The sequence below is a fragment of the Hydractinia symbiolongicarpus genome, chromosome 2, assembly GCF_029227915.1.
Source record: "Hydractinia symbiolongicarpus strain clone_291-10 chromosome 2, HSymV2.1, whole genome shotgun sequence".
Classification (NCBI taxonomy): domain Eukaryota; kingdom Metazoa; phylum Cnidaria; class Hydrozoa; order Anthoathecata; family Hydractiniidae; genus Hydractinia; species Hydractinia symbiolongicarpus.
The window spans coordinates 31,082,540-31,095,395 of record NC_079876.1 but is presented as its reverse complement, the minus strand read 5'-3'; the positions used below and the strand labels follow the sequence as shown (position 1 = coordinate 31,095,395).

Below are 12,856 nucleotides of genomic sequence, written 5' to 3'. Positions count from 1 at the left end.
TGGCTTACTGACTGCGTTTAAAATAATAGTTAGCTAATTGATCCATTGTAAGGAATTTCTTCACCAGTTTATTTTTTTCCAAGCGAGACAACAATAGTAATTTTAGCGGTATTTAAAACTTATATTTCGCACATTTGTGATTTCAGAATTAGAATGCTAATCTGACATTTTTATCATGGTTAGGCAAGTCGGACTTCAAACCTCTTGTTTTCGGTATTGAAATGCTAAAATATAAAAAGGATCTTCTGAGCCATTCACAGCTTTACTTGGGGTGTTCTTGCTTATTTTGTCACGTTTTAAGTCTTTCCTAGGCCACGTTAAGTAAATTATAACAAGTTGACAAGACTGATGAATCATAATTCTGAAATTTTGCATTAAGACAAGTGCCATCTTAGTATTTTTAGGGCAAATTCAATTTTCCAGTAATTTTGCTAAATCAATCAATTAATCTATATTATAATGCCCGTATACGTCTGTCACGCAAAAATGGTAGCTTAGCTGCGACGGGCGAACCCGTGGATTTTACCACGGGCTAACGACTAGTCTCTATAATAATAGCCGTCGTCTGTCTGTCTCTGCGCGGACCCCCCGCTGAGTTTGAAAATAATGTTACGGAAACACGAATATCAAATGCGATATATTTTTATCCACTTTGTTGCGACGGGTAAATATAAAGGACGGGCGAACCCGTGGATTCTTCCACGGGCAACGACTAGTCTCTATAATAATAGCCGTCGTCTGTCTGTCTCTGCGCGGACCCCCCGCTGAGTTAGAAAATCATGTAACGGAAACACGATGATCAAATGCGATATATTTTCATCCGCTTTGTTGCGACGGGTAAATATAAAGGACGGGCGAACCCGTCGATTTTTCCACGGGCAACGACTAGTCTCTATAATAATACCCATCGTCTGTCTGTCTCTGCGCGGACCCCCCGCTGAGTTAGAAAATGATGTTGCGGAAACACGAATATTAAATGCGATATATTTTTATCCACTTTGCTGCGACAGGTAAATATAAAGGACGGGCGAACCCGTGGATTTTTCCACGGGCTAACGACTAGTCTCTTTAATAATAGCCGTATTCCGTCTGTCTGTCTCTGCGCGGATCCCCCGCTGAGTTAAAAAATCATGCTACGGAAACACGAATATCAAATGCGATATATTTTTATCCACTTTGTTGCGAACCCGTGGATTTTTCCACGGGCTAACGGCTAGTCTCTTTAATAATAGCCGTATTTTGTTTGTCTGTCCGCGAAAACCGCGTCCTGTTACAGAAACACGAAATGCGATATATAAAGGACGGGCGAGCCCGTGGATTTTTCCACGGGTTAACGACTAGTCTATATTATAATGTCTGTCTGTCACGCAAAATGGTGCCGCGCAAGTAGCGAAGTATAAAGAGCACGGGCAAACCCGTGGATTTTTGTCTCTGGACACCGACTAGTGAAACAAAATTTTTGCTCGGGCAACTCCCTTTACAAAACATGATTGACAAAAATGTGTTTTCTTAGTTCTAACAATGTGTGCAAGGCCAGTGAAAGCGCTGAAACAGAAAAAAATTAATTATTTAAACAAAAAATCATGTGTTAGAGGGTTACCACCTTAAACCATTTCTTGTGAAAATTAAATTTTATTTTTAAACAATTTCTCGCGAGAATTAGTTCGCGCAAAAATCAATCTTATTTTTACACAATTTCCCGCGAAAATTAGTTTTCGCGAAAATTAATTCTCTCAAGGTAACAAAAGGCTTTTTATATACCAATGTCAACTAAAAATAAAAAGTAAATCTATCTAGATATTTCGGTTAAAAAAGGAAAAAGTCAGCAAATAATCAAGTCGGAAAAACGCTGGTCAGTAAAAAGAAGTCGTTAAATTACAATCACCGAGCTAAAATTTAGTCACTTTTTACTGACGTTTTTACCGAAAAGTTTTTCGTACAATTTTGCTTGCATGTTTACAATTTTTTTGTAAATTTTGTAAAAAATCCGCTTTCACCAAAATTTTTCCCCTTGACAAAGTCCTATTTCCTAAATGTCTTTAAACAAGCGCCTCTGTCTTAATCGTGAATTTAATGTAATGTAAAATTTTAAAAATTATTTTTAATATTTTCTATGAGTTTAAAGTAATTATACTTTATATCATATTCCATGTCGTACCAAAAATTGACAGCAATCGTTCCTTCACTCTGTTGAACGTGATGAAACCACAGCGAGGGAAGGTACAACACGTCTCCAGGCCGCAACGTCACTTTCAATGAATTAGAATGTTGGTACAATGGAAATCGTTTCAAATCTGGTGACAATGGATTGATACTTATCCATGGAATTGAAGTCGTTGAGTGACAATGACATATGTTTTCGGTTCCGGTTAAATTAAGTGGATTTATACCACTTTCAGACTCTCTAATTCGATTTTTGTTTTCGTCACAAGGATTGTGTTCACTTTTGCTGCATGCATTTTCTCTCTGTTCAGTAGATGCATTCTTTTTACATTTACTGGCCGTTTCGTCTCCCGCCTTACAGAATGCATTTTCTCTCTGCTCACTGCATGCATTTTCGCCAGGTGTACTTTCCTTACCTTTAACAACTGCAGCTTCACTGGATGCAGTTTTAAATTTACATTTTAATTTAACACATTTATCGCAACAGTCCGTATTTCTCTGCTCATTGATAAAATAACCACCATTCCGGTCCTGTTTGTATCTAGCAACTTTGTATAGTTCATACGGAATACAGGGAAGATCAGTGGGTGGATGAAGTATAAACGTTTTCGAGCCTCGAACGACAGCGTAAATGTTTTCGTAAGGGTCTTTATGCATGGACGTTATTGAGCGTTCATCACCCATCCAAAAATTGATCGCGTCTGGAAGTTTACCAAATGCCTCAGTAGCCCAAGGTATGTCAAGTGCTATGAAATACAAGAATGTGACTATGTTAATAGTGTATTAACTCATTGTTTGAAATATTATAGTTTAAAAGCCAACAAACGTAGGCGTTTCCAATTTAACAAAACTCTCTTCTTTTGTACCTTGTTGACCAAACAAGTAACAAAACTAAAAACTGCGTGAAAAGGAAGAAAAAATACTAGCTAATCAATTACTCGCCCCTACGGTCTCTTGACCCTAGAGCACATCGCCTTATCAACCTAAATCTTTAACAAAGGCAAAATGTCTTAGGAACGACGTTGATATTCATGACATATAGAGGATATAGTCAAAACCGAACTTGAACCACTTGTTTTTTTTAACTAAAGATGGCAGAGTTAAGACCGGCGTAAAAAGGCCCAGTGTTATTATACCACCAGCGAATTAAGTCCGAGAAGGTACGCTGGGATTTTCTGAAAATTCAAAACTATTTTCTGATCAGCTCCAGGTTGATGGCCAACAAATAAAGTCGTTATCATGCGTTGGCCTAATATTTTTGCAGATAGTACGATAGGGTGCTATATGTCGAACAATACTCGCCTGCGTCAGGAATAAGTTCTGCAAATTCTTCAAGAAAACTGTTATTCTGTTTCTGTAGATACATAACTTCTTTATCTCCTTTCTGTTTCATTAGACATAAAAATTCATCGAAAGGCATTTTTCTTTCATCAGGAAGAACAAAACATTCTCCAACTATAGCATCAGCATACCCAGTAGGTGTTAAAGCCACAGTCACTTCTTTTTTACCTAATTATAGAAAACATTATTATAAATGCAGGGAATACTTCACTCATCCACTTTAGGGGACAAATATAACACTGGCGCAGCATAGAAAAACTCGAAAAAGATTTTTCTTTTATTGGACATGCCAACACAGGAAATAAAGAAACAAACAAATAAGAAAATAAAGTAAAAGAAAAGAAACAACAAACAAGGTAAACAAATAAAGTAAACACACAAAGAAAATAAACAAACGATAACGGAAACAAATAACAAACAAATTAAACAAACAAAAAAAGCAAACATATAACGAACAAAATAAACAAACAACAAACAAAGTAAACAAACAAACAAACAAGAAAGGAAACAAATAAGAAACAAAGTAAACAAACAAAAAAACAAAATAAAGTCAACAAACAACAAACAAAGTAAACAAACAAAAAAATTTAACAAATAACACATAACATAAACAAACAACAAAAAAGTAAAGAAATGACGATGAACAAAGTAAAGAAATAACAAGCAAGGTAAACAATCAACAAACATAGTAAACAAACAACAAATAAAATAAAACAAATAACAATCAAAGTACACAAACAACAGAGTAACCAATGAACAAACAAAGTAAAAAAAGAAACAACAAAGTATACAAACACCAAAAAAATTAAAGTAAATAAATAATAAACAAGGTGAAAAGACAACAAACATAGTAAACAGATAAACAACAAAGTAAATAAACAAACAACAATGTAAAAAAAACAAATTAAACAAACAGAGTAAACAAGCAGCAAATAAAGTAACCAAAAAATAAACTTTAGTAATAAAAAATACCTAAACTACTGACCCAGTGTTTGTTTCAAATATTCATCTGTCCACTTCGTCAGCGCTGGCCAGTGGGCAACACTGTTTTCGACAACCACGGGTAGATTTGGTGTGACATAATTTCTCAGAAATGTAATCGGCGATGGTACAGTGGGTAATCGAGGTATTTCTGTAGGCAGATAAAGTTCTTTGGCTTCTCGTGACAAACTAATCAAGGTATCCATGATTTTTAGCTCGCTCATCTGTTTTATTTGTATCATATTAACTTGTATTAAAAATGAAAACATGAACTTTAAAATACATTTATCACAAGCTAGTTTCCATGCTTCTAAAAAATTTATATATTTTTTATTTTTTTTGCTAAAATATGGACATGCTAAATGTTTCTCATTTCTCTCTGTCAAGTTAAACCCCTTTTCAAGGGCTTTTACGTAGGAAACATAAAATGAAGACTGCTGAAGTTAAAGTGACAGGAGAGATAAGTAGAGAAACTTAGTAGAAATCGATTTTTATAAAAAAATCCAAACTTTAAGAATTAATTTCGCGAATTTAAAGATAAGTTATTGACTCAATAATTTCCGCGGGAACTAATTTTCGCCAAATTGACAAAACCTCGCCACATTCGCAACAATTTATTTCCTGCTAAAAATAATTCACTAAGACAATTTTTTTCCTTCTTATGCACCTGCTCAGATCTCATCAAAGAACCAATTACGCTTAAGATGCCATAAAGACATTATAACAAACCAATTATAATAGGCGATTCACCAAAAAAAAACATTGCACGCTAAAACATTCTTCGTTAAGATTTTATCCACAATTTACAATTTTACTCACAACCACTCACAATGATTCCTGTGAGTCGTGTGAGTCTAAAACACTTCTATTATCTAAAAAATCGATGTTTTATGCTATGGAATATTTAACGAAACGTTATGTAACACAACATAGCGTAACGAAACGTAACGTAAGGTGTGGGATTAACGTTTCGCGCTCACTTTTCGAATCGTGAACACAGCATTGTTCTTATGAACCACGGTCAGTAGTAAGCAGGTTAAAAAACGCGCATGCGTGAAATAGAATTTTTTCTGACATAATTTCCAACTCAATGAAAAGGAAATACAGCATGCAAGACACAATTTTATGTGTATTTAAGATATGCGTGTCTTTTTCCACCAAAAACCTTGAAAATCTTTATCTTTTTGTTTTGATTGACAAATATAACTTTCCATCAATCTTCTCTTGGTGTGGTTGTATTTTCTTTAAGATTGATCCAATAGCATTCACAGTTTGTTCCTTACTTAATCCTGTCTTTTTTAATTTAAACTTTCTCATTAAGTCTGTAGTGGTCATGGGCTTATGTGTAAGATACCTTCGTATAGCCTCCTCAGTTATCGTATTCCCTCCATCAGAGGGTGTTCCAGATCGAGATCCACTTCTTGAATCCGTTAATAATGGACTGTTTCTGCTACCGGTAACAATGGATCCAAGTTTTTGTTTCTTGCCTTGTGGACTGGGTAGTGAACGATCCATACCTCGCTTGGAGCCAGTCTTACCTACAAAAATACAAGGAGGGTTAAATACCGTGATGCTTCGAATAAACGCCCCCCTTCTATTAAACGCCTCGTCTTTTCAGTCTTTTTTTAAATAAACGCCTCCTCTAACAGACGCCCCCTTTGAATACACGCTCCCCAAAAATGTCAAAAAATTAATTAAACGCCCCGGGCGTTTTCTCAAAGCATTACGGTATTTGGTTGTTAAGTAAAAATTGCGCAGACAACGAAATCCGAGATTCAAGTTCTTGTAACAGTTTGAACCAGTTACGAAAAAAAAAATGAAATCAATCAAGAAGAATTATTTAAAACAGAAACAATTTGTTGTTCAATTAAACTTAAATATGTTTTCGATGCAGAAAACCTTGCAAGAGAAGGCAATATCTTACTTCCTCCATCAGAAGGTGTTACAGAACGAGATCCACTAGGACTATTTCGGCTACCGGTAACAATGGATCCAAGTTTTTGTTTCTTGGATTGTGGACTGGGCGATGAACGATCCATACTTCGCTTTGAGCCTGCTTTACCTTCAAAAAATTAATAATGGTAGAATATGTGTTTTAGTGAAATTAAAAACTTTTGTTTAGTCTGAAAAAAAAATTGTAAATAACCTTTTTCGCAGAAAAAAAATACACGACAGTTGAAGTGAAAAGCGACGGACAAATCGAAAGACGTCAAATTGACGTCAGGAATCTACCTTCTTTTAAAGACTTAGCAGCCTGTGACAACGTATCAGCAGATTGATCATTTTGCACTGGAGTTGATGATCTACTTCCGGGTTTAGAACCAGAATTGCTGCCTGATTTTCCTTTCTTCTTTTTACCGTCCTTACCTATTTGTATGACAGCAACAAAGATAATTCCGATAATTCCAAAAGTTATGAGATAAGTAACCCGTTTAAACAAACTGGTAATACTTGCACAATTTTTACCTTGCATAAAAACAGCTGACTTTGAAAATTCGTTGTCAATATCTTCATCTTCTTCTTCCTCCTCTTCTTCTTCATCAGAACTTCCTCCAATGCCAGATTCCTTCTTCAACATAGATTTCAACTGTTTGCCAGCCTCATTTAAATCACTCTCCTCCTCATCGTCATTTTCAGAATCGGAAAATATGTTCAAGTCGTCTTTAGCTTTTCCCGATTTTTCTTTTTCTGGATCGGGTTCATCGTCCATCTCAATCAGCTCGTCCTCTTTAAACAACAAAAAATTAAAACTTAATAAAACAAACTTCGTACTTAGTCCCCTTATTTTATTAACTGCTTAATTTTTTATCTCTCCATCGCGGCATTGCAAAGAAATCTTCTCTGCCTTCGAATCTTTTAACATTTCTACACTTTCGTTTTTCTCTAGCCATAGCGTCAATTCAGTCAAAAATATATCTTGACGTTGAGCTGATAACTTTTATGTTTCAAGGAATAATTCAAAAAAAGTAAAAAAAAGGAGAAAAAACCTGATGAAGATTCCGACATATAATCAACTTCTTTTGATTCGAAGTTTTCAAGTTCTTCTTCTTCATCCGAATCATTTCCTTCTTTTTTATTTTTACCACGAAATATGTTCTTCTCTTTTTTGGATACTTTCTCTGCAAAAACAACAATGATAAAGATTAAAACATATACGCATCAAAATCATGAGTGTATTATTGTCACGCAAACATCACGCCCACGAATACATCAATTACCACGAGTGCACCAATTACCACGAGTGCACCAAATACCACGAATGCAGCAATTACCACGAATGCATTATTTACGACACATGCCTTAAAACCATGCATCATATACCACGCATGCCTCAATACAACGCATGTAACATTTATCACGCAATAAATCTAGACTTACTTTTCTTTTTTTCGGTTTCCTCTTCGTTCTCCTCTTCATTTTCTGCTTCTTGATCTTCTTCATCGATCTCATCATCGTGAATAATCTGAAAATAATACATTGTCAAAAACTGCGCAAGTGTTCACATAATTCAGCCATAACCCGATTCGGTCTAGCGGGGCTGGGCGTATTCTTCCGCGCTGCTATATTTTAGTAAATCTCCGTGGTACGTTACTATGACACTTACTAAGATTTTATTTTGTCTATTAAGTACCTACCTAGGCATACATGATATTGTTTCATCAAGAAGAATCATTTTATAAAGTTTTTCTACGTAAGTACCCCGATTTTCTGATTTTTTCGGATTTTAACAGCATCTTGAACAGTCGCCTTTTTTCAGTGATTTTTGGCATTTCGGCAATTAAAATTAAAACAAAAAATGTAAATAAGGAGCTCAGTACCAAATTGTGGTCGTCATCTTTTCTTCTCACTTTACTAAGCTCTTCTTGCTCTTCCCCACCTATCTGATATTTTGTTGTAAAATAACTTAACGTACGATCACGTTTAGAAAATTCTTGCTCAACTTCGTCTGAAGTAAGCGTAGAATAGTCGATATCAGGTAAGAAATTGTACCACGCTTGTACAGGTACTGCCTCAAACACACCATCAGGACATTGTGTTAGAATGTAGTAAGCAGAGTGTTCCAGGATCGGTTCTTTTCGTCCAGTGTATCTTAATAAAAGAGAAAAAGAATATGTGGTGAATAACCCCGGCTAATATTGTAGGCGCATACATGCAATTGTTGTTTCAAACTCTGTTACTAATCTTTGAACAAATACAGCTAGTTAACTAGCATTATACATTTCCTTATATCTGATCTTTAGTTTAGGATAGCTTTATATCATTATATCGAATAAAGGAATAAACTGGAAAAATTTCCAGAATAAACAAGCCTGATGTATCGTTTCCGTCTCTTATAAATGGGCTGGCCAAGAATTTCTTATTCTGTTGTACCTTTTACCTCCCTTTCCACCTAATCGAAGCGCATAAGGAAGATCATCTAGATTGATTTCTTTCGAAATGTAGCCTCTGCGTTTTTTTCGAGCTTCTTCTTTTCTCTCGTAATTGTATACACTGCCAGCACCGTATGTTGGCATGGATGCTGCCTCTTCTTCCACGTAAACTTGCTTTTTAGTTTTACGAACCATGTTGGCCTGAAATACAAGAAATTACAAAAACGGATGAGAAAAGAAATAGAAAGCATTTAAACTTTAGACAATTGACAATCTATCGACATAGAGAAAATTACTCTATGTTGATACACTACTTTTTTAAATAAGACTAGCTCATAAACACCTCTTGTATCAAGTAAAAACGCTGTATAGCTAGGTAATACTTGGGGAGAAATTTTCGCGAGGCTGGGAACTTGCGCAGTTATTTCAATTACCTTGGTAAAAATAATAGACATATGAAATTATTCAATAGACATATGAAATTATTCAAATTATTACATTTTGTGGAATCTACTTTCAGAAAGCAGAAAAAAATTTCGAAAATGAAAATATTTAAATTTTAGCTGTTACATCTTTAATACGAGACCAAAAATTAGCAAAGACGTGTTTACACAAAATGTTTTTATTGCAATTTTGAGGTTATTTTGACGTTTTTATGTACAACACCCACCACCAAAGCGCACTGGATTGTTGAATGTTGACATTTAAAAATTGTTGCAAATTTGGATAACTATGTTAGCAATAAAAACAGTGAAATACAACACCAACAAACCTCTTTAATGTCACCCAATTTTATTGGTCTTGGTGAGTTCAGTTTCATCACATTGTATCGTTTGACTAAATTTCTACAACAAAGAGTAAAACAAAAGCTTGAAATAGCAAATTTGGTACATGCCACAAAAAGATATAGAGATAGGTAGATAGATGTGCATATTTTACATGGCTAGCCTCACAAATATCGAGGGATATACCCTGTCTATTATTTCCAGGAGGGGCCATGGCTTAGATGGAGAGTCCTAGAGTATTTATCCCTTATCCCTTAACCTGATTTATTCAGCTACTTCCTACCCTTAAAGGTGAATGAATGTATTTTTTTAATTTCATCTTGTGGGGCGATATTTTGCATTTAGTATGGATTCATTTTGTGAGACCAGAACAACTCGAATAGTTTATCAGAATTGGCATTACTCTCTCATTCTGATTCGCATTATGCATACCAAATATACTTATTTGACCCTCCCAACCCCTACATACATACTTTATGGTTATCTGCTTGAACAACTTACTTTGGTACTCTCAATTTGTATTCTGTATACTGTTCTTGTTTGGCTGTCACTTTGCCAATCATCGGTGGACCACTTTTTTGCATCTTTATTATTTATATATCAAATTTTATCGTTTCTTTTTAGTTCAAAAATACTGAAACGGAAAACAGAATATAAGTTTAACAGTTTCTTTCAAAGGCTTCTCACAACACTTATTTTTTACAAATGTCAACATTACCTTTATAATAAATATGGTTACCTACTTTAATGCAGAAAGTGCAGAACATCAGCAAACAAGGGGGGGGGGAATAATGGCAAGACAACTGAAAAAAAATAAAACAAATTCTTTTTCTTACAATGCTACGGATTCACATGACTGCACACAAGTCAATATATATCAAACATGATTATTTTCCTATTGGAAGCACATAATCTGTCATCATAAATGCATTATAAAAAACTTAATTTTGTCTTCTATTTACTCATACTTTCACTTTTTAATATCTCCAACAAGTTACAAAATGAAATTGAAAACAAGAAAAACAGACAAGATTACACTAAAAAAAACTTTGGTTTGTATTTATGAAAAGCTTTTCATATGTTGAGTTCAATTACTTGTGTGAAAATCACAAGAAGATCTAATGTGGCATGCTGAAAAAAGTTTGACAGCTGACATCAGACAAAATTTTGTTTCCTATTTATATATATATATGGCATAAATTATCTTATTTAAAGGTTACCTCCCGCGAAAAAACAAAGTTAACTGCACATGAAATACCTTAAAAGGTTGTCTTGAAATTTAAATATTTGTTTTAAAATTCTTGATTGGTTCTTTAGAGTTTGGACTAAAAAGATTCACTAATTTGCATGATGTCAAAGTATGCTCTGTGGGAGTGTTATATTCAACATTTTTGACAAGTCATATAGAGTTAGGAAAGTTTTCTGGCTGTTCACTTTGACACGTTTTAACATTTTACATAAATTTCAATATTTATTTACCGTAATTATGCTCAATGCTAACTCATGACATCTTAACTTGGCATAATTAGCGCAGCTTTTAAGATGAATATAATCAGAACGGATAAAGATTTTTCTAAAAAATAAAAAGATTTCTACAAGGATCTTTCTTTGCTCAGCTTGACTTTTTCGCAGGAGGTAACCTTTAAAAACATTTGCAGAATAGTCTATAAAAAAGTGGATTGTAATAATTTAATCAAAAACCAGAAAGCACAACAAAGGCCTGCACAACAATTCAATTTAAATGATTTTGAATGTTTAAACACCATCTAAAAGCTTTTAGTCCAAATTTTGAGATAACAATGCCTTTATGTCTTCTTCAGCCAATAATGGTTCTTGATTAGGGCCATATCGCTTTACTGGAATCCCTTGGCGGTCACATAAAAATTTCGAAAAGTTCCATTTTATGCTATCACCAAAAGTGCCTCCTTGTTTTCTTTTGAGATATTTATACAACGGGTGAGCATTGGCACCGTTAACATCAATTTTACAAAACAAATTAAAGTATGCTCCTCTTTGTAGCGCAAACTCTTTGATCTCTTGGTTCGTGCCAGGCTCTTGGCCAGCAAACTGATTGCATGGAAATGCAAAAATTCGAAGACCTTTCTCATAATATCGATTGTGCAGATCAGACATTTGAGCATAGTTCTTCTCTGTTAAACCTCACTTAGATGCCACATTCACAATGTAAGTAACCAAGCCTTTGAATTCCGACAGACTAACTTTCTTTCCATTTATATCCACCACTGTAAAATCATATATCGAGTTTGCTTTGGTGGGATCAGGTGGATTTAAATCAGGTAAATTAACATCGTTAACTTCTTTAGCACTCAATGTTGGGGATAAAACATTCATTAGCTTTCCAAATATAAAATAACCCATGCCAGCAACAATACAAAATAAAAGTAATGTGGATACTTTTACACCCTGAAAGTTAAATTAAATTTATTTTTAAGGCCAAGTTACACTAGCACTATATATCGTACAAAAATATTGAAGTAAATGCTTGTGTAATCTATTATTGTGTCATAAATTTTTTTTAAAAAAGTTTGAGTATTTTGCGTATTATAAACTAAATTGAAAAATTCAAAGATTAAATGAAAGGGAAGTGATTTTTTTTTCAGCATGGAGAATATGTGATCAATATTGTTCGTAGAATTTCAAAATATTTTTACTCACGACAAACATATTAAAAAAAAGTAAAATAAATGAATGTGTATCTGGTCATGTTAAATTTAAAGCATGTTTAGCTGAATAACAACAACAAAAGCTAAAATCTAGTAAAAACAATCGAAATTAAACATTTATAAACAGTGCAATACTTCTTACCATTAACGTTTGGCAAGGAAACATCATAAAAGTGGCTTAGAGTTTCTTGGCAGTAAGCATATCTTAGAAGTAATATATCTATATAGACCTGAAAGTTATGTTTAATTGCAAGTAACAATTACATATAACTGCAGCTGTAAGTGGTAAAACCCATTCAGGCAAACATGCAGTTGAAAATGTATTGATTTAAATATGATATAATAGCAATGACACATTCATACAAAAAATATTTTTTCTAAAATATTCGTTGGCCTTTATTGTGTAGCAACTAAAATATTGACCAAAAAGTTACATAAGAAGATATTATGGTTTAAAGACTGTTTTCTGAAAATAAATATTAATTCACTTTATTAAGTGTGAGGAAAAGCATTCTACAACGCTCTCAGGAAA

At 34.0% G+C, this 12,856-nt stretch overlaps 3 protein-coding genes across 3 annotated transcripts; all 3 read right to left on the bottom strand.

The window, feature by feature from the left end:
- Positions 1-1,915: 1,915 nt before the first annotated feature.
- Positions 1,916-4,754, bottom strand: LOC130630654 (bifunctional peptidase and (3S)-lysyl hydroxylase JMJD7-like). The gene is made up of 3 exons (XM_057444228.1): positions 4,490-4,754; positions 3,466-3,672; positions 1,916-2,909 (listed from the first exon to the last, which is right to left on the bottom strand). Exons 1-3 carry the CDS (start codon positions 4,752-4,754, stop codon positions 2,089-2,091), a joined length of 1,293 nt encoding a protein of 430 aa, XP_057300211.1. The 3' UTR covers positions 1,916-2,088.
- Positions 4,488-10,300, bottom strand: LOC130630652 (general transcription factor IIF subunit 1-like). The gene is made up of 10 exons (XM_057444227.1): positions 10,142-10,300; positions 9,628-9,700; positions 8,857-9,056; positions 8,304-8,574; positions 7,864-7,948; positions 7,473-7,604; positions 6,952-7,212; positions 6,718-6,852; positions 6,410-6,547; positions 4,488-6,023 (listed from the first exon to the last, which is right to left on the bottom strand). Exons 1-10 carry the CDS (start codon positions 10,222-10,224, stop codon positions 5,662-5,664), a joined length of 1,740 nt encoding a protein of 579 aa, XP_057300210.1. The 5' UTR covers positions 10,225-10,300; the 3' UTR covers positions 4,488-5,661.
- Positions 10,301-10,444: 144 nt separating this feature from the next.
- LOC130630656 (uncharacterized) lies at positions 10,445-12,579 on the bottom strand. The gene is made up of 2 exons (XM_057444230.1): positions 12,467-12,579; positions 10,445-12,064 (listed from the first exon to the last, which is right to left on the bottom strand). Exons 1-2 carry the CDS (start codon positions 12,491-12,493, stop codon positions 11,417-11,419), a joined length of 675 nt encoding a protein of 224 aa, XP_057300213.1. The 5' UTR covers positions 12,494-12,579; the 3' UTR covers positions 10,445-11,416.
- Between the last annotated feature and the right edge of the window lie 277 nt (positions 12,580-12,856).

What these genes read in the sequence shown, in the direction of transcription:
- LOC130630654 (XM_057444228.1), bottom strand. Translation starts at nt 4,754, where the DNA reads ATGTTTTCATTTTTAATACAAGTTAATATGATACAAATAAAACAGATG. An exon ending in ATATTTGAAACAAACACTGG is followed by an intron (nt 3,673 to 4,489) that starts GTCAGTAGTTTA and finishes TTCTATAATTAG; the next exon opens with GTAAAAAAGAAGTGACTGTG. An exon ending in AGAACTTATTCCTGACGCAG is followed by an intron (nt 2,910 to 3,465) that starts GCGAGTATTGTT and finishes TGTATTTCATAG; the next exon opens with CACTTGACATACCTTGGGCT.
- LOC130630652 (XM_057444227.1), bottom strand. Translation starts at nt 10,224, where the DNA reads ATGCAAAAAAGTGGTCCACCGATGATTGGCAAAGTGACAGCCAAACAA. An exon ending in AATTGGGTGACATTAAAGAG is followed by an intron (nt 9,057 to 9,627) that starts GTTTGTTGGTGT and finishes CTTGTATTTCAG; the next exon opens with GCCAACATGGTTCGTAAAAC. An exon ending in AACACCTTCTGATGGAGGAA is followed by an intron (nt 6,024 to 6,409) that starts GTAAGATATTGC and finishes GTATTTTTGTAG; the next exon opens with GTAAGACTGGCTCCAAGCGA.